The sequence below is a fragment of the Trachypithecus francoisi genome, unplaced genomic scaffold (assembly GCF_009764315.1).
Source record: "Trachypithecus francoisi isolate TF-2019V2 unplaced genomic scaffold, Tfra_2.0 Contig01579, whole genome shotgun sequence".
In the NCBI taxonomy this organism is placed as follows: domain Eukaryota; kingdom Metazoa; phylum Chordata; class Mammalia; order Primates; family Cercopithecidae; genus Trachypithecus; species Trachypithecus francoisi.
The window spans coordinates 31,177,532-31,198,010 of NW_022681442.1; the positions used below are offsets into that span (position 1 = coordinate 31,177,532).

The window sequence follows — 20,479 nt, forward strand, 5'->3', positions numbered from 1 at the left end:
TGAATTTATAGTAATTTGTTATGCAGTAATAGAAATGAATGCAGTAGCTTAACTATGTAATTATGCTACGTAGTAACCATGCTACACCAAACCGATAATAGGGCTACCTCTGTGGAGGGGTTTGAAGCTGCAGGTGGCAATCAAGGCTTTCATTTTATCTGCAGTGTTCGATTTTTTTTTTTTTTTTTTTTTTTTTTTTTTTTTTAGCTAGAGTCTCACTCCGTCACCCAGGCTGGAGTGCGGTGGTGCAATCTTGGTTCACTGCAATGTCTGCCTCCCCAGCTCAAGCAATCCTCCTACCATAGCCTCCCAAGTAGCTGGGACTAAAGGCGCATGCCACCACGGCTGGCTAATTTTTTTTTTCTTCTGTAGAGACAGGGTTTCACCATGTTACCCAGGTTGAATGTTTGAATTTTTACAAGAATGTATTAATTCATAACCTTGGGAATTAAAAATAAATTAGGGCAGACATGATGGCACATGCCTGTAATATCAGGACTTTTCTAGGCTGAGGCAGGAGGATCACTTGAGCCTGGGTGTTCCAGGCAACATAGCAAGACCTCATCTCTACAAAAAATTTTTAAAATTAGCTCGGTGTGTTGATGCATGCCTGTAGTCCCAGCTACTAGGAAGGCTGAGGTAGGAGGATTGTTTGAGCCTGAGAGGTGGAGGCTGCAGTGAGCCATGATCATGCCACTGCACTCCAGTGGATGACAGAGGAAGACCCTGTCTTACTAAAAGTAAAGAAATAAATTAAGATCAAGAAGATTAAAAGAACTAAAATCAGTAATGAAACAGGGATATTACTACTGACTTTACCCCCCCCCAAAAAAAGCATATAAGGACATACTGTGAACAATTGTATGTCAAAAAATTAGAGAACCTAGATGAAACGAACAGATTCCTAGAAAGGCACAAGCTATAATAGCTGATTCAAGAAGAAATAGGAAATGTGAATAGACCTGTAATGAGAGATTGAATTAGGAATCAAAAACATCCCATAAAGAAAAGCCCAGAAACTGGGCATGGTGGCTTACACCTGTAATCCCAACACTTTGGGAAGCAGAGGCAAGCGAATCACTTGAGGCCATAAGGTCGCAACCAGACTGGGCAACATGGCGAAACCCCATCTCTACCAAATCTCCCCGGCCAAAAAACCCCAAAAATTAGCAGGCATGGTGGCACACCTGTAGTGCCAGCTATTCAGGAAACTTAAGTGGGAGCATCACTTGAGCCCAGAAGGTGGAGGTTGCAGTCAACTGAGATCGCACCACTGCACTCCACTGCACTCCAGCCTTTTGAGACAGAGAGAAAAGGCCGGGTGCAGTGGCTCATGTCTGTAATCCCAGAACTTTAGGAGGCCGAAGTTGGGGGAGAATCACCTGAGGTCAGGAGTTCGAGACTAGCCTGGCCAACATGGTAAAACCCCCATCGCTACCAAAAATACAAAAATTAGGCATGGTGGTGTGCGCCTGTAGTCCCAGCTACTTGGGAGGCTGAGGCAGAAGAATCACTTGAACTCAGGAGACGGAGGTTGCAGTGAGCTGAGATCATGCCACAGCACTCCAGCCTGGGCAACAGAGCAAGATTTGTCTCAAAAAAAAAAAAGAAAAAGAAAAAAAAGCTCAAAACCGGGTGGATTCACTGATGAATCCTACCAAATATATATTTTTTAATTAACACTGGTCTGGGCGCAGTGGCTCATGCCTGTAATCTCAGTACTCTGGGAGGCTGAGGCAGGCGGATCATGAGGTCAGGAGATCGAGACCATCCTGGCTAACACAGTAAAACCCCATCTCTACTAAAAATACAAAAAAATTGGCCAGGCGTGGTGGTGGGTACCTGTAGTCCCAGCTACTCATGGGGCTGAGGCAGGAGAATGGCGTGAACCTGGCCTGGGAGGCAGGGCTTGCAGTGAGCCGAGATCGGGCCACTGCATTCCAGCCCAGGCGACAGAGACTCCATCTCAATAAATAAAAAAAAAAAAAAGAGAGAAAGGAAAAGAAAAGGAAAAAGAAAACTATAGACCAATATTTCTTATGAATATAGATGCAAAAATCCTAACAGAATACTAGCAAACTCAATCTAACACCACATAAAAAGAATTACAGGCCAGGCACGGTGGCTGACACCTATAATCCCAGCACTTTGGGAGGCCCAGGCAGGCGGATCACGAGGTCAGGAGATTGAGACCATCCTGGCTAACACAGTGAAACCCGGTCTCTACTAAAAATACAAAAATTAGCCGGGCGTGGTGGTGGGCACCTCTAGTCCCAGCTACTTGGGAGGCTGAGGCAGGAGAATGGCATGAACCCAGGAGGTGGAGCTTGCAGTGAGCCGAGATCACACCACTGCACTCCAGCCTGGGCGACAGAGGGAGACTCTGTCTCAAAAAAACAGAATTATATACTATGACCAAGTGGGATTTATTCTAGGAGTGCAAGGTCAGTTCAACATCTGAAAATGATCAATATAACACACCATGTAGTAATCAATATTTTATTGATTAATCATTTGTAATCAACATAATACACTATATTAGTAAAAGAAAAAAAAAACCCTACATGATCATCTCAATAGACACAGAAAAAGCTTTTGACAAACTCCAACACCCTTTCATGATGACCACAGGGTTCCAAATGATACTGTAAGAAAGTTATAAAACCTATGAGTCAGAGAAAATATTTATGAATTGTGTATCTGATCAGATACAATCGTATCTAGAATACATAAAGAAAACTTAACAACTCAACAATAAAAAGACAAACCAATTTAAAAATGAACAAAGGGTTTGAACAGACATTCCACCAAAGAAGGTATACCATGGCCAATAAGCACATGAAAAGATGCTTAGCATTATTAGTCATCAGGGTATTGCAAATGAAAATTGCAATGAAGTACCATTCACGGGCACTCGCATGGTGATACTAAAAAAAGACAATAAGTGTTGGTAAAGATGTGGAGAAACTGGAACCCTCACACACTGCTAGTGGGGATGTAACATGTCACAGCTGCTTTGAAAAACAATTTGGCAGTTCTTCAAAAGTTAAACCATAGAGTTACCCTATGACCCAGCAATTCTACTCCTAGGCATATAACCAAAAGAATAGAAAACATACATCCAGACCAAAACTTACACAAGAATGTTCATAGCAGCATTATTCACAATAGCCAAACAAGCAGAAACAACTCAAATTTCCATTAACCAATAAATGTATAAATAAAATGTTGTACTGTACATTCATATGATGGAATATTATACAGCCCAAAAAGGAATGAAGTACTGGTATGTGCTACAACACAGACAAACTTTGAAAACATTATCCTAAGTGAAAGAAAATGGACACAAAAGGCCACATGTAAAATGATCCATTTATATAAACTATTCTGAATAAGCAAATCCATAGAAACAGAAAGTGAGTTAGTGGTTGCCAGCAGGTAGAAGTACAGGCAACGTGCTAATGTGTATGGGTTTTTTCGGAAGCGATAAAAATGTTTTAGATAGTGATGATTGCACAACTTTGTAAATGTACTAAAAATAACTTTATCGTACACTTTAAAAGGGTTTTTTTTTGTTTTGTTTTTTGTTTTGGTTTGTTTGTTTTTTGTTTTCGAGATAGAGTCTCACCCTGTTGCCCAGGCCGGAGTGCAGTCGCATGATCTCGGCTCATTGCAACCTCTGTCTCTCGTGCTCAAGTGATTCTCCTGCCTCAGCCTCCCGATTAGCTGGGATTACAAGCGTGCACCACCATGCCCGGCTATTTTTGTAGTTTTACTAGAGATGGGTTTTTGTCGTGTTGGCCAGGTTGGTCTCGAACTCCTGACCTCGAGTGATCTTCCCACCTTGGCCTCCCAAAGTGCTGGGATTACAGGCGTGAGCCACTGCACCCAGCCTAAAAGGATGAATTTATGGTATGTAAATAATATATTAATAAAAATAAATTAGATCAACTCTGTTTCTTGACCTAAATCGGATCAGGGTTTGCTATTGGTTGAATGCAGATGTTGTCCAATTATTTTGAACATCAACTAATGATGCGCATTTACAAGACAGCAAGTTGCTGTGTAGTCCTTCCCAAAATTTGTATATTAAATAGTATATATCAGGATTTGTTTACTTTTTATTTTTATAACTTAAAAAAAAAAGGGGATGAGGTCTCACTATGTCACCCAGGCTGGTCTCAAACTCCTGGTCTCAGGCCATTTTCCAACCTAGACCTCCCAAAGTGTTGGGATTACAGATGTGAGCCACAGCTCCCAGCCTATATGCATTTTTATTGCTCTGATATATACTTGAGAATGTTTATAATAATAGGTTCTGTTCCAAAACAGTGGTCACCTGAAAAGTCATTGGAAATACGTGCATATTTATAATGTGTAAGTTATTCAAATCCCAAGTGAAAACAGTCGTATGCAAACATAATAATGCCTCCAATTCTTCTGTTGAGTTAGAGTTTGTTCATTATGGGCTGGTTTGAAATTTGTTTTATCCAAGTCCTACCAACTCTGAGGCTTTAAGCTGTCTATGGAGAGCTGCCTCTGGGGATAGGTTTAATTTTACATTTGTTGGGTTGAGGCGACTAAGACATGCACATGGAAACACGGACTGAAACTAAGGAGCCAATTCAGGGCCGATATGTGTGTTGCACTGGCGTCTAAGTGAAGATCAACCCATTTGGAGAACAGAACAAGCAAGACCAACAGGTGAATTTGAAGAATGATCATGTTTGGGGATGGGAGGAAGTGCCCGTGAAGGACAGGAAAGCAAGCAGCCAGAGAAGAGAGTCAGACAGGCTCATTTCACTAGTACAGCTCCTGCAGGAGGTGGTTAAGCTGTCTATCTGAGTTGCTCAGGTTCCGAGTTCCCATCATCCCTGGATGGGTCTAAGTCAGCTCAGGGAGAAAAAGGACACAACATTCTGAAATGTCAGAGACCTGCCTGGTTTTCTCTTCTTCCCGGTTATCCCTCCCAGCCTCTATCCAACCCTTGGCTTCCCAACTCCGTATTTAAACCCCGCCCGTGTCGAACCCTTCGACTTTTCTTCACTCCCGGCTTCCTCCGTCACGTTTGGCCCGGCTCCGCCGCCGTGATAGGTCTTTGCGCATGTGCAGAAGGGAAACGTGAAGAAGGTGAAGATGGCGGTGGCCAGGGCCGGGGTCCTGGGAGTTCAGTGGCTGCAAAGGGCATCCCGGAACGTGGTGCCGCTGGGCGCACGGACAGGTCTGCGAGAACGGGAGAGACCTCATTGTGGGAAGGGAGTGCCTGAGGTTTGGTGTATCGGGAGGGGGAGCTCGTGGATGCCGCAGCGGCAGCCTCCGGGTAGGGAACAGAGGTGGTGTTGATATCCAGAAAATGGGGTGGAGGGTCGCGCTGATCCTGCGAAGTCCCGATCTCGGATCTCTGCAGCCCCTGTGACTTGAAGCCTTCGGAGCGGCCGGAGAGCGGGCTCGCTTCTGACCTGTTCTGTTCTGCGCTCTAGCCTCCCGCATGACCAAGGACATGTTTCCGGGGCCCTATCCTAGGACCCCAGAAGAACGGGCCGCCGCCGCCAAGAAGTATAATATGCGTGTGGAAGACTACGAGCCTTACCCGGATGAGGGCATGGGGTGAGACAGAGAGGGTCTGCTCGCACCCAAGTAGTGATGGGAGAAGGCCGGCTGGGTTGGGTGGCTTGACTGTGACCCTTTCTCCCGAACCTTCTCGTGACCCCTCAGAGTCAATGGAGTGGGTGCTTTTCTCTGTGGAGGGAGGTGGGAGGGGGTGGGTGAGCAGCTGCAGCTGAGAGGACTTCAATTTTCTCCTTGGCTCAGGCTGTTTCCTCAAACGAGGAAGCGGAGGCTTTAATGGCTCCCTCGAGGACCCCCAAATAGCAGGAACCTTCTTTGGCTCTATCCAGAGCGTCGAGTTTCATTTAGATTGAGCATCTGCTGGGCTCAGGTGCTGTCATCCAGGCATGTGACCAGGCTGGAGCTGGACTCCTATCATGAGAACCTTATTTGTAAACGAGTACTGTATATTTGTATGTATGTCTCTTTAAAAAAAAATTTTTTTTCTGTTAGTGCTGTGGAAATCATAGCAACTATTAAGCAGATTCAACAGCCAGCCCCCTTACTCCAGTTGATGTTATCCTATCCCTTCCACACTCTTCCGTATCTGTACCCACATAACATTCCAGTGGTTAATTATCTGAAGTGATTATCATCACCTTTATTTCCTGTCCTAACATCACTCTTTCAATCTTGGTTTCAGCAACTTCTATTCTTCTTACTCTACACTCATTTTCTGTAGCATATGCCTAGTTGTCATCATTTCCTGTTTTTTTTTTTATGTTGTGGACAAGAGCAGCCTTGTTCCAAGTCAGTGTCAGATGAACCTGGATTTGTTGGGGGAAAACCCAGCTTAGCAAGAGGTCTCATGAGGTGTTTGAGACATGGAGATGACTGCCAGCTGGGTGGTCAAGAACACAGTTATTATGAGAAGAATGGTTTTCTAATTTGTACCCTTTTTGTTTTTATTCCAATTAGCTGGGTGACTTTGGATTCAGACTCTAAACTTTTTCATTTTCTGTCTAATGAAAATCAGAGTACAGTCACGTGTCATTTAACAACAGAGATACGTTCTGAGAAATGTGTTGTTAGGTGATCTCCTCATTGTATGAACATCAGAGAGTGTACTTACAGAAACCTAGATGGTATAGCCTGCTACACACCACAGCTTTATGGTATGGCCTATTGCTCTTAGGCCACAAACCTGTACAGCTTGTTGTTGTACTAAATACTGTGGGCAGTTGTAACACAATGGTATTTGTGTATCTAAACATAGAAAAGGGACATAAAAGTATGCTATATAAGATAAAAAAAATGGGCCGGGCACAGTGGCTCACACCTGTAATCCCAGCACTCTGGGAGGCCAAGGCAGGTGGATCACGAGATCAGGAGATCAAGACCAGCCTGGCCAACATGGCGAAACCCTGTCTTTACTAAAAATACAAAAATTAGCTGGGCATGGTGGTGGGCACCTGTAATCCCAGCTACTTGGGAGGCTGAGGCAGGAGAATTGCTTGAACCCGGTAGGTGGAGGTTGCAGCGAGCTGAGATTGTGCCATTGCACTCCAGCCTGGGCGACAAGAGCAAGACTCCGTCTCAAAAAAGAAAAGAAGATAAAAAATGGTACACATTTATAGGGCAGCTTTATTATAAACTTACGGGACCCCCTTTGTATATGTGGTCCGTCATTGACCGAAATGTTATGTGGCAGGTGACTGTAATTGATTGCTAAATTCCCTTTCATCTATAATATTACATGATTGTGTGACTTTTTTTCTTTTTATTGAAAGAAGTTTGGGGAAGCTGGTTTTTTGTTTTGTTTTGTTTTGTTTTTTTGAGACAGTTTCACTCTTGTTGCCTAGGCTAGAGGGCAGTGGCACGATCTCAGCTCACTGCAACCTCCACCTCTCGGGTTCAAGTGATTCTCCTGCCTCAGCCGCCTGAGTAGCTGAGATTATGGGCATCTGCCACCATGCCCAGCTAATTTTTGTATTTTTAGTAAAGATGAGGTTTCGCCATGTTGACCAGTCTGGTCTTGAATTCCTGACCTTAGGTGATCTGCCCACCTCGGCCTCCCAAAGTGCTGGGATTACAGGCATGAGCCACCACACCTGGCCCTGGGAAAGCTTATATACATTAAAATATTTCAGAGTTTGCCATGAACTTTTAAATACAATTTGGACTTCTATGGTTAGTTCTGTGCTTAGTGACTAGAACTCGAGCTCTTGCCTTGAGATTTAGTTCCTTTGTCCTTAGGTGAGGCAGTTATCTCTGTCACTTGGTTTCTCATCTATAAGATGAGGAGACTCTGAATTGTCTGAGGCTGCTCACAGCCCCTTCCAGAAGTTCCTGCTGTCTCTCAGGTATGGCGACTACCCGAGGCTCCCTGACCGTTCACAGCATGAGAGGGATCCATGGTATAGCTGGGACCAACCGGACCTGAGGTTGAACTGGGGTGAACCGGTGAGAGAACCATATCTCATTTGACCTTCCTTCTCCCTTTGTCTTCTTGGAGATTCTTTAGCTCAGATGGCACTTCTTTGACCAAGTAACACTAAGCTTTTCTGCTCAAGGAAGCAAGGTTCAGTGATGTGAGATCGGAGGTTGCATGTGGCACACTGAATGGGACATCTGGGAATCATGAAACTCTGTACTGTGAAAGTTGTGCACTTCCATGATTGAGCTGTCCCTATTCAGCAGAACCTAGAAGAACCTAGACAGAGGCCAGCATCCAATCCTGTAGGGCAGTGTCCTCAGACCTGGTTCTCAGCATGTTGCCCCAGGGCAGTAGAATGCTTCTGTCTAACCTTGTATCAGGCTCTGATCACTGGGGACTTGCCTACATTTTGCAGGAAGAGTAGTATGTGACAGCTATTTGTCTTTCTGTCTCAGATGCACTGGCACCTAGACATGTACACCAGGAACCGTGTGGATACATCCCCCACACCTGTTTCTTGGAATGTCATGTGTATGCAGCTCTTCGGTTTCCTGGCTTTCATGACATTCATGTTCTGGGTGGGGGACGTGTACCCTGTCTACCAGCCTGTGGTGAGTATCCGAGAAGTGCTCCCTTAGGCATGTTTGCTTAGCCCCATTTCCTGAGGGAGTGAAGTCTCTGGGGTAGGAATCCAACCAATACCAAGCTTGGCTTCGTGGAGTCTGAGGAAATAGGAAGATAGGAGGGCCTTGACCCATTGGCCTGCCACAAGTGCCAGAGCGCTTCTCCACCCCTACTTCTTGGACTAGTCTCAGTGAGTAGATACACTTGAAGACTAGATGAGCAATGAGTGTGTGGAAACCAGTTAGTCTCCAGAGTTGCCATTTGGGGATTATATTTATCAACAGTATTTCATTAAGTGATCTTACAGTAGAGTTAAGGAATCTTGAGCTAAAATCTTACCCTTTGTTGGACATGTGCAGGGCACTTCCTGTAGTATATTGGAAGCAATTAAGTGTCCACTACAGGCATAGACTTACATTTTGGAGAATGTAAAGGACGTAGAAAATGAATTATCTAGCTTTAAGGAAGTTTAGTTAAGAAAATTTAGGGCTGGGCGCGGTGGCTCAAGCCTGTAATCCCAGCACTGTGGGAGGCCGAGACGGGTGGATCACGAGTTCAGGAGATCGAGACCATCCTGGCTAACACAGTGAAACCCCGTCTCTACTAAAAAAATACAAAAAACTAGCCGGGTGTAGTGGCGGGCGCCTGTAGTCCCAGCTACTCGGGAGGCTGAGGCAGGAGAATGGCGTGAACCCGGGAGGCAGAGCTTGCAGTGAGCTGAGATCTGGCCACTGCACTCCAGCCTGGGCGACAGAGCGAGACTCCATCTCAAAAAAAAAAAGAAAATTTAGATAAGTTACATGAGCAACATTTGAACAGGTATGTGGGAATTCTGTACAATTTATGTGTATATATGTGTATAGTGAATGTATGTGATACTATATGAGTTACTGTCAAGGAGAAGGGCTACCTAGATGCTAACACACACACACACACACACACACACACACACACACACACACACACACACAAAGGCTTTGGGTGGTGGAAAGTTGGAGAAAACATTTAGGGCAAGAGAAAACAATGAAGGAGGCCAGGCATGGTGACTTGTGCATGTAATCTCGGCACATTGGGAGGCTGAAGCAGGCAGATTGCTTGAGCTCAGGAGTTCAAGACCAGCCTGGGCAACATGGTGAAACCCCGTCTCTACAAAATATACCAAAAAATTAGCCAGGCATGGTGGTGCACGCCTGTAATCCCAGCTACTTGGGAGGCTGGGGCACAGGAATCCTTTGAACTTGGGAGGTGGAGGTTGCAGTAAGCTGAAATCACACTACTGCCTTCCAGCCTGGGCAAGAGAGAAAGACTGTCTCAAAAAAAAGAAAAAGAAAACAATGAAGGAAAAGGAGGGTGAGTGAGTTAGAATAGATGTATAAAATGGTTCCTAAATGACCAGCTGCATTGGTTTCCTGGAGACTTGCTAAAAATCCAGATCCCCAGGTCCCGCTTCTTGGTGGTCCTGATTCAGTAGCATCGCAGTAGGGTTCTAAAAGCCATATTTTTAATAAGCTCCCAGCTAATTCTGATGTGCACCTAGATTTGGAAATCACTGTGTTAAAAAGTATTGTGAGGTAAGTTGATCAGTTAGGTTGGGCAGCTTTTATGTCATTGCTAAGGGATTTGGACTTGATGGTGTAATAAAGTATTAATTCAATAAATATTTATTGAGCCTCTACTATGTACCAGGTGCAGACTGTGCTAGCGGTTGGGGATACAGTGATGACTTGGTCTGCCTCTAGGTGGTAGGGAACCATGTTGGGTTTTCAAACAGAAGAGTGACATAATGAATGCTGAGTTCTTAGGATGATTAATCTGGGAGTAGTCTCCAGGATGTATTGGAAGGAGAGAAACTGAAAGCAGGGAGGCTGCTGTGTTTGCAGTTGGCTGCCCAGTGCTACCTCTGCAGAGACAATCAGTGTCCTGAAGGTAGCTGGTATGTCTGTGTGCACTGACACAAGCCTTCCTACCAAGCCCCAGGGGCTCCATGCTGGAGAATGCACGTAGGGCTAGGGTGAGCACTAACTTCACTTCAGGAGAGCAAGAAACACAGTGTGGCTCTTCCATTTTTCAGTTCTGTAAGCATATCACCCTTTTCTCCTCCCCTTGAGCTGTGTTCTCTGACAGCTGTTTGTTGGTAAAGCCAGCAGCCCCTAAAGCACGTCCCAGCCTTGTCTCCTCTGTGCTTTCCCCCACCACTGCTCCTGCACGCCTCATTTGCTGGGCCACTTTAGTGGTGGAACCATTAGAGGCTGAGTGACTTAAAGGAGATTGAGTCTGTCTCGACCCCGAGAGAGAGTGGGATGGATGGATGCATCGTCTCATTTAGAAAGCGTTGCCTCTGACTCTGACACTCTCTCTCTTTTCTATTTCTTTACCTCCCTCCCTCTCTTCCTCCCTTCCCCTCCTTTCCCTATTCCCTTCCCTCCCCCTTTCTCCTTCTCCCTCAGTGTAGGCACCACTTCTTTTACAATTTAGGCTTTCTCTCTGCCTTGGGCTGAGTGAGGAAGAGGATTGCTGTTCCTGCCGTCCTAGCCCAGCTGGGTCTGACCAGAGGCTACTGCGTACCCATTTACCATGCATGATTGTTAACTCGAGTGGGGTGTAGCCGGGTGTTGACTGAATGTATGTTCTTGCTGACCTGTGTTTTTTCCTTAGGGACCAAAGCAGTATCCTTACAATAATCTGTACCTGGAACAAGGCGGCGATCCCTCCAAAGAACCTGAGCCGGTGGTTCACTATGAGATCTGAGGAAGCTTCGTGGGCTTTTGTGTCCTCTTAACTAGGACTCCCTTATTCCTAGAAATTTAATCTTAATGAAATCCCTAATAAAACTCAGTACTGTAGTATTTGTGCCTCATTTTCCCAGGAATAGTCACTGCCCTGAGGAACCTCATCCTTTTCCCTTTTTTTCTGCTTGATGTCTGCCCTCTTCCCTGTTTTCTTATTCTGAAATTTAAAGGATAGGAGGGTGGGGTGGATGAGGGCTTAGGCACAAAATATTAATTTGTTAATTTCACTTGGGTTGTGAAGGTACTTAAGGGTTTTAGCCATGTGGAGGTGTTAAGGTTCGCTCCTTTTCCCATTTATAGGGTCAAGGAAGAAATGTTCCTAACTTCCCAAGTTGAAACAAGATTTATTTCCCATAAAAAACCTTTCTAGTCTAGGTCTGGTAGCTCATGCCTATTATCCCAACACTTTGGGAGGCTGAGGCGGAAGGATTGCTTGAAGCTCAGGACTTTGAGATTAGCCTGGGCAACATGACGAGACCCCATCTCTGCAAAAAAAATTTTCAAAAAATTCGCTGGGCACAGCAGTGTGCGCCTGTGGTCCCAGCTGTGCAGGAGGATGAGGTGGGAGGATCATTTGAGCCCAGGAGGGTGCAGTGAGCCATATTTGCAACACTGCTCCAGCCTGGGCAACAGAGCAAGACCCTGTCTCGAAAAAAACCTTGGCATGGCGTGGTGGCTTAGCCTGTAATCCCAGCACTTTGGGAGGCCGAGGCGGGTGAAACACTTGAGGCCAGGAGTTGAAGACCAGCCTGACTAACATAGCAAAACCCCATCTCTACTAAGAATACAAAACACTAGCTGAGCTTGGTGGTGCATGCTTGTAATCCCAGCTACTCCAGAGGCTGAGGCAGGAGAATCGCTTGTACCCAGGAGGTGGAGGTTTTGGTGAGATGGTGCCACTGCACTCCAGCCTGGGCGGCAGAGCCAGTTAGACTGTCTCAAAAAAAAAAAATCTTAATAATAGTGGTTAGTTGGAAAAAATTGTGCTCTAACATGTTTCAAGTGTATTACAGGACTGATAAGTGTTTTTGTCCTGTCTGCCTAAGGCTGTGACTGCCTCTGATCTTATTTCCGTTTTAAGAAGAATATTCCTTATTCCAAAGCAGCTTCTGAATCATAGCTTCTTAATAAGTTGACATTACCTGTGTTTATGAATTAGAGGACAGTCAGTAAGTTACTACTGAACATGTTCACAGCTTTGATTACTTTTAATGACTCATCCATACTCCTATAACAGCCTTAGAGAAAAACTGTGTTTCTCAGAGTCTATCTCATTCATCTGTTTTTTGTGTTATTTAGAGATAGGATCTTCTTCCGTTCCCCAGGTTGAAGTGCAGTAGCACAATCATAGCTCCCTGTAACCTCAAACCCCTGGGCTTAAGGGATCCTCCTTGCTCAGCCTCCCTAGTAGCTAGGATTACTGGTACGTATGACTCCTAAGTTTCTTATTTTTTTGTTGAGATGGGATTTTGCTATGTTGCCCAGGCTGGCTCAAACTCCTGGCCTCAAGCAGTCCTCCTGCCTCACCTTCCTAAAGCACTGGGAATACAGGCAGGAATCTCTGTACCCAGCCCTCATGCGTCCATTTTTAAGTGAACCAACCCGTATTCCTTTGGGGACATTTTCTTAAGTTACAGTATATGCCAGAAAACCTGTCCCATAAAAAGGCATACATTTAATGTGACCAAAAGAAGCAAGTTCATTCAAATTAGATGTGGAGTCCTAGCTGTGCAGGCAGTGAGAGACCTTTTGTGAGGTCAGGGAGTGGATACTTGTGGAATGCTATTCTTTAAAGGTCCCCACTGGCTTTTTATGTGTCTCCATTCTCTATAGCATTTGATAATCATTTCCTTAACAAACACCTGTGTGTCTAATATATATCAAACACTGATAAGCCCTGGAGATATAAAACTGAGCAAGACAAAGTAATCGCCTTCAAATATTACATAGGAGACCAGCAGTTATAATACAAAGCAAAAATAATTCTTTATCATTATTACTATTGAGACAGGGTCTCACTCTGTTGCCCAGGCTGCAGTGTAGTGGTATGATCACAGCTCACTGCAGCCTCTACCTCCCAGGCTCAAGCAGTCCTCTCATTGTAGCCTCCCAAGCAGCTGGGACCACAGGCATGCACCACCACACTTGGCTAATTTTTGTATTTTTTTGTAGAGACAGGGTTTCACCATGTTGCCCAGGCTGGTCTTAAACTTCTGGGCTCAAGCAATCCACCTGCCTTGGCCTCCCAAAGTGTTGGGATTATGGGTGTGGACCACTATGCCAAGCTAAAAAGAATTTTTTTTTTTTTTTTTTTTTTGAGAGTGTCGGTCTCACTCTGTCACCCAGGCTGGAGTGCAGTGGCATGATCTTAGCTCACTGCAACCTCTGCCTCCCAGGTTCAAGTGATTCTCGTGCCTCAGCCTCCCAAATAGCTGGGATTACAGGTGCACGCCACCATGCCCAGCTAATTTTTTTTGTATTTTTTGGTAGCGACGTAGTTTGACCATATTGGCCAGGCTGGTCTTGAACTCCTGACCTCAGGTGATCTGCCCACCTCAGCCTCCCAAAGTGTTAAGATTACAGGCATGAGCCACCGCTCCCAGCAAGAATTCTTAAGAGGTGTGAGTTGAGAAAGTGCACTTTTAATTTTGTTTAATCATGTCCTACCCAAAACTGACCTTAAGCTTCTGGTTCAAATTTCTTCAGGAGTATTCCATCAGCAACTCTTCTGCCTCCTCCTCTTAGGTTTAGTTTTCAACCCTGTTTACTTTTCTTCAGGCTTCATTCCCTGTTGTGCCAGCTAAGAAGTTCAGGAAATACTTGAGTACTTGGTAGGAAGCATGGGCTAGGCACAGATAATGTACTGAATTACCTTGTGTCTAACTTCAGAATTGCCAAATCCACATGAAAGGGAACTGGAGTTGTGTCACGAGTTGGGCCCCATCGTGATAACTGGCCCCAATCTTTGGAGGTGTATCGGGCAGGAATGCAGAGAATTCATGCATTAAGCAGAAGTTTCTAAGATCTAAAGCTGCTTACAGAACTTTTTTTTTGGAGATGGAGTCTCTGTCACCCAGGCTGAGGTACAGTGGCACGATCTCAGCTCACTGCAAACTCTGCCTCCCGGGTTCAAGCTATTCTCATGCCTCAGCCTCCCAAGTAGCTGGGACTACAGGCACCACCATGCCTGGCTAATTTTTATATTTTTGGTAGCGACGGAGTTTCACCATGTTGACCAGACTGGTCTCAAACTCCTGACCTTAGGTGATATGCCCACCTTGGCCTCCCAAAGTGCTGGGATTACAGGTGTGAGAACATTTTTATTTGGAAGCGGCACAATTTCTTCAACATAAAAAATACATGATCGGCTGGGTGTGGTGGTTCACGCCTGTAATCCCAGCACTTGGGGAGGCCGAGGTGGGTGTATCGCAAGGTCAGGAGATTGAGACCATCCTGGTCTAACTACGGTGAAACCCCGTCTCTACTAAAAATACAAAAAATTAGACGGGCGTTGTGGTGTGCGCCTGTAGTCCCAGCTACTCGGGAGTCTGAGGTAGGAGAATCACTTGAACCTGGGAGGCGGAAGTTGGAGTGAGCCGAGATCGTGCCACTGCACTCCAGCCAGGGCTATAGAGTGATAATCTGTCTCAAATAAATAAATAAATAAATAATTTTTAAAAATTTAAAAAGATCTTTTCACGGCCCCCTCGTCACCTGAAGTTCTCTGGCTCGATTAAAAGACCGCCATAGTTTTTGTAGTCTCCCAGGCTCTAAAGACTTTATTAGCCAGGAGAGCCTGTCCAGCTTTCCTTTACAATCATCACTACTATGTTAATCCAGGCTTTCATCACCTAGTACGTGGATTGTTCTATTAGTTTCCTAATTTGAGTCCCTGCCTCCAGCTCTGCTCTCTCTAAGGGGTTCCATATTGCTAGCCTCAAAACATAATCTTTATCTTATTGCATCCCTCCCTGTAATTTTCAGTAACTCTGATCTGCAGAATTGAATTGGAACACCACAATCCGCATCCAATCCCCGCCTGCATTCACGGTATGGAAAATTCCGGGGTGCCTATTAGCCGGTTTGGCGTCTTCCTCCTTGCTGGAGTATCACCTGTGTTCTTGCAGCTCCAGAGGATAACATCCCTCCTATGTTCCTGAAATATTTCAGGAAGCCCCTGGCCCTGTAGTCTCACCCTCCACTCACTTACAGCCCTTAATTCAACCAAATTTTTGGGCCAGTTTCTGCTGGGTTGCAGTGCAACACCCACTGCCATTTACAGCCTCGATTGCTTTTTACGTTTTCAACTAAATGGATTCCACTGAGGGCTCCTGGGGCTAGGGTCGGGTCTTGTCCCCCTTCAATACATAGATAATGAGTTAGTATTTTCCGTTTTCAGAGACTGGCCCTGGAGCCTGGCTCAAACTGAATAGACCAGAACTTACTGGTCCCGATCTGACCCACTGCGCAATCACAGGGTAGGAGAGGGAGGTCCGGTTAAAACCTATAATCTTGTTTGTAAACGTTCTCCGTGGGTCTGTCTGGGTCTCGGGCTCGGCGCCCCGGGAGAGTGTTTGCGGCGGTGCCCTGCCGGGTCCGCGCCGCTTTTGGCCCTCCGCAGCCGCCGTCCACAGCGCCCGGCTCCCCGCGAGAGCGCTGCCAGAGGACCGGCTCCGGCCGCCGCGGTTGACCCTTGCCCGGGGTCCGACGCACAGGTTGGTTCGCCCTGCTGGTCTGGGGTCCCTGGGAGCAGAGATTGCGCTGGGGACCCGGAGCACTGTTCCTTTCTCAGCAGAGCGCCGAGAGGAGCCCCCTTGCTGCGGAGACTCCCGGCCCGCGCCAGCCCTGCCCGCGGGTCCGGGCCCCGGGGGCCTCTACTACGCCTACCCTTGAATTGGATCCGGCTCTACTGTCCCTGCCGCACGGGAGCCCCCAGCCTGACGAGGGTCTCCCTGTTCAGCGCTGCCTCGCGCCTTCCCATCCGCCTTGGTCCTGACCTGGACCGGCCGAGCCTGCCCGGTGTCGCTGCGTTTGGGCTAGGCGGGAAGGCCTGTCATTGCTGACCCTGGCGCGCCGCTCTTCTGCGACTGCGGGAAAGAAGCTGTGCTGATCGTCCTCCCTAAGGACTGGGCTGCCAAGGGTAGCTGGTGCCCTCCTGGCCGGCAGGTCTGTCCAGCATTTCATTGGTCATCTCCGCCTCACGCCCCCATGGCCAATCTGACCCCAGCAGGGGCCCTTTTTTGTGAATAGATGCCTCTGAACAATATGAACTAAGAGCCCATTTTTCCCAGTTCCTAGACTGTCCGCGATTAAAACACTTTCTAGAGGTTAGCTGCGACTAGCACAATGGTTAGAAATACGGGCTCTTGATGCTGATGGGGGTTCACATCCCGGCCTAGCCAGTTGTCGTCTCTGGAAAATGGAGTAATCTGAGTACTTACCTAATAGGACCACTGAGAGAATTAAATGAGATATGCACAGCTGCTTATCGCAGCTCCTATTTTTGTTATTAGGGGATCTTTTCCCAGAAACATTAAGATGGCTGTGACCAGCAGGTGGCACTGGTGACTTAGAGTGTTGAGCTGGTCACAGGATATCTGATAGTAGCCACAAGTGTTTAAAAGTCCCTTGGAAATCTTGGCGTAATGGGCAGGCTTAAACTTTCTTCACGCTGGAAAGTACGTTAGAGATTTAGTAATACTATCTCCTGTTTTTGTAGGTGAAACTGATCTGACTGTAGCTTACTCAAGCAGGTCACAGTAGGCCCAAGCTTTCTCCTCAAGTTCAGTGTATTTTTAAAAAATCCTTTCGGCCGGGCGCGGTGGCTCAAGCCTGTAATCCCAGCACTTTGGGAGGCCGAGACGGGCGGATCACGAGGTCAGGAGATCGAGACCATCCTGGCTAACAGTGAAACCCCATCTCTACTAAAAAATACAAAAAAACCGAGCTGGGCGAGGTGGCGGGCGCCTGTAGTCCCAGCTACTCGGGAGGCTGAGGCAGGAGAATGGCGTAAACCCGGGAGGCAGAGCTTGCAGTGAGCTGAGATCCGGCCACTGCACTCCAGCCCAGGCGACAGAGCAAGACTCCGTCTCAAAAATAAAAAATAAAAAATAAAAAATAAAAAATCCTTTCTACCTCTTTGCTAGCCTGTTGGGATAGGACCTTGAATATACATTGGAATTAGATCAGAAATCACAGAGTTAAAATGGATGTCCACATTTGATCTTTTACCATGTGCCAGATGTTCGTTTGGAAACTAGTTACAACATGGTGAACAAAAGTGACACAGTGCCAGGTCTCGTGGAGCTTGTGTATTAGTGGAAGAGACCGACAATGTCAATGTAAATAAATATGTCATTATAAATTACTAGGAAGAAAAAAATTGAGACTTTTTGTGATTGGATAGTTCACTTATTTGGGGAAGTGAGAAGCTGAGCCCAGAAAGATATGATAAGGAGCCAGTCATGTAGAAAGTGAAGGGAAGAGCATTCAGAGTATACGGAACAGCATTTGCAAAGGCTCTAAGGAAGGAAAATGTCAGGAAATTAAAGGCTAGTGTGGCTCAAGCACAATTAATAAGGAGAAAAGTATCAAAAGATGAAGTGGAAGTGGTAGGCTGGAGCCTTTGGGCAGGGCTCAAAGAAATTTGAATTTTATTCTGTGTGTGATAGAAATTGTTGAAAGATTTTAAGCATGGAATGCCAAAATCCTATGTTTTATTTTAGAAGTTCACTCCTGCTGCTGTGTAAAGAACAAATTGGGTAATGGCTTGAGTAGAAAGGGAGATAGCTAGTTGGGAGACTGTTGCAGTACTCCAGGTGAGAGATGATATCATCAAAAAGGCTGTTGGCAGCGAAAATAGAGAAAAGTAGACAGGTTAAGATATACTTTGGAGGTAAAATCAGGGAGACTAAATGATGGATTAGAAGAGAATGAGGGAGAAGGAGGGATCAAGAGGGATTTTCAGGCTTCTGGGTTGAGCAATTGGGTGGATAGTGGAACCATTTACCAAGATGAAGAAAACTGGAGGAAGAACAGAAGAGATTGTGACTTTGCTTCTTTCTGAAAAAACAAATTAAAAAACCCAGAAGAGATGGTAGAATAGAGAATTCCATTTTAGATAGACTAAAATGGGAGTTCCCCGCCCCCATTAGGTATCTACTATATCCAAGTGAAATATTTGATTAGAAATTGCATATAAGTGGCTGATCACTTGAGGTCAGAAGTTTGAGACCAGCCTGGCCACCATGGTAAAACCACGTCTCTACTAAAAATACAAAAATTAGCCAGGCATAGTGGCACATGCCTGTAATCCCAGCCACTTGGGAGGCTGAGGCAGGAGAACCACTTGAACCCGGGAGGCAGAGGTTGCAGTGACCTGAGATCGTGGCACTGCACTCCAGCCTGGGCAACAGAGCAAGACTCTGTCTAAAAAAAAAAAAAGAAGAAGAAGAAATTGCATATAAGAACTTGGAGCTTGGAGGAGAGATTTGTGATAGTGATATAAATTTGGGGATCATCAGCATATGGATGCTATTTAAAGCCAAGGAAATGGACAAAAATCACTAAGAGATTGTCTGGTTTGATGGTTATCACCACTGGACCTATGGTACCCATTGTGGTTGAGTATCTTTTGAGGTTTAAAGCATTATATTTCAGTAATTGGGTGAATGAACTATCTTTAGATCTGCAAGTGGTCATGTATTTGTCACTCTGTGTTGCCCTGAAATGCCCTATCTTGTGGTGTAGAAAGACAAACAAGAACTCTTGTCCACAGATGCTCCCTGGATCTGGCTAAGTTTGCTGGTTTCTATTTTCAGTGGGCTGAGGGACATGTCAGTTTTCTGCCACCTACAGGATAGACCATGAAGCTGAAGGAACTTGAGCGGCCAGCTGTCCAGGCATGGAGCCCAGCCAGCCAATACCCTTTGTATCTGGCCACAGGTATGGTGACACTGTGGATTAGGATTCACTGGGAGTACATAGGTTGAGGGGAAACTTAGTATCTAGAATTATTTATTTTGCATCAGAGAAAGCTCTCAGATCATAGAAAGATAGGGTGACTCACAGCATAAGCAATGGGATATTAGGTGTTTTGGGTACCTGAGGGCTGCCTAGGACTATGGCTCAAGGTTAGGTACATCATGTTTTCTTTTTTTTTTTTTTTTTGAGACAGAGTCTCACTCTGTCACCCAGGCTGGAGTGCAGTGGCGCAATCTTGGCTCACTGCAAACTCCACCTCCTGGGTTCACGCCATTCTCCTGCCTCAGCCTCTCAAGTTGCTGGGACTACAGGTGCCCGCTACCACGTCTGGCTAATTTTTTTTGTATTTTTAGTAGAAACAGAGTTTCACCGTGTTAGCCAGGATGGTCTCAGTCTCCTGACCTTGTGATCCGCCCACCTCGGCGTCCCAAAGTGCTGGGATTACAGGTGTGAGCCACCGTGCCTGGCCAATGTTTTCTTGCTTTTGTGGAGTTACCTTTGAGAAAGGGTATACCCAGCCCTCTTCTGTTCCTTCTCCTCTTCACTCCTTAACCCTCTTATACCTGAAATCCATGCATATATTGTTGCTTATACGCTGCCTTTTCTTGTGCCTAGGAACATCTGCCCAACAGCTAGATTCCTCCTTCAGCACAAATGGCACATTGGAAATATTTGAGGTTGATTTCAGGGACCCTTCTCTGGACTTGAAACACAAAGGAGTCCTTTCTGCCTCGAGCAGGTATTGTCTGACCCATACAGGGTAGATCCTGACGAAGATACTGATGAAGAATCCTGGGAGCAGTGTGTGTTTCTCAGGGCTCCTGAGGAGCCAAGTGAGGGAAGAACGAGCTTTGCCAAGTTGGAGAGAAGTTAACTCTGGGCTTATTTTGCAAAAGGATTTAAAAAACAACCACCCCCACCTTTCTGGTCAGCAGCAATAGCAGTGTCAGGCCGAATGCATGTGATAGAGATGCCTCAGACAAGCCTGGACCCACGTGTACCTGGCCTGTCTTTGAACCCAGAGATATTGGGTCCTTCCTCCCTTGGCTCTTGTGAAGATAACGACCTTACACAATATCACCCTCTCTGCCAACAAGGA

At 45.9% G+C, this 20,479-nt stretch overlaps 2 protein-coding genes across 30 annotated transcripts in view; both read left to right on the forward strand.

The window, feature by feature from the left end:
- The first annotated feature begins 5,067 nt into the window (after positions 1 to 5,067).
- NDUFB8 (NADH:ubiquinone oxidoreductase subunit B8) lies at positions 5,068 to 11,452 on the forward strand. Its single transcript, XM_033185466.1, has 5 exons — positions 5,068 to 5,221; positions 5,481 to 5,607; positions 7,911 to 8,010; positions 8,440 to 8,595; positions 11,264 to 11,452. The coding sequence occupies exons 1-5, from the start codon at positions 5,137 to 5,139 to the stop codon at positions 11,354 to 11,356; spliced, it is 561 nt and encodes a 186-aa protein (XP_033041357.1). The 5' UTR covers positions 5,068 to 5,136; the 3' UTR covers positions 11,357 to 11,452.
- Positions 11,453 to 15,044: 3,592 nt separating this feature from the next.
- Positions 15,045 to 20,479, forward strand: part of SEC31B (SEC31 homolog B, COPII coat complex component) — a 35,570-nt gene continuing 30,135 nt past the window's right edge. For 11 of the 29 annotated variants that reach the window (XR_004431111.1, XM_033185477.1, XM_033185535.1 and 8 more), the window contains exons 1-3: positions 15,047 to 16,563; positions 19,218 to 19,341; positions 19,996 to 20,119. Coding sequence is in view for 24 of the 29 variants with exons in the window: in XM_033185477.1 (XP_033041368.1) it covers positions 19,263 to 19,341; positions 19,996 to 20,119 (203 nt within the window). In the remaining 5 variants the exon portion in view is untranslated. Of the gene's footprint in view, positions 16,564 to 19,217; positions 19,342 to 19,995; positions 20,120 to 20,479 lie in introns of those variants that run through there. The other 18 variants (XM_033185488.1, XM_033185598.1, XM_033185559.1 and 15 more) reach the window with 16 other exon arrangements.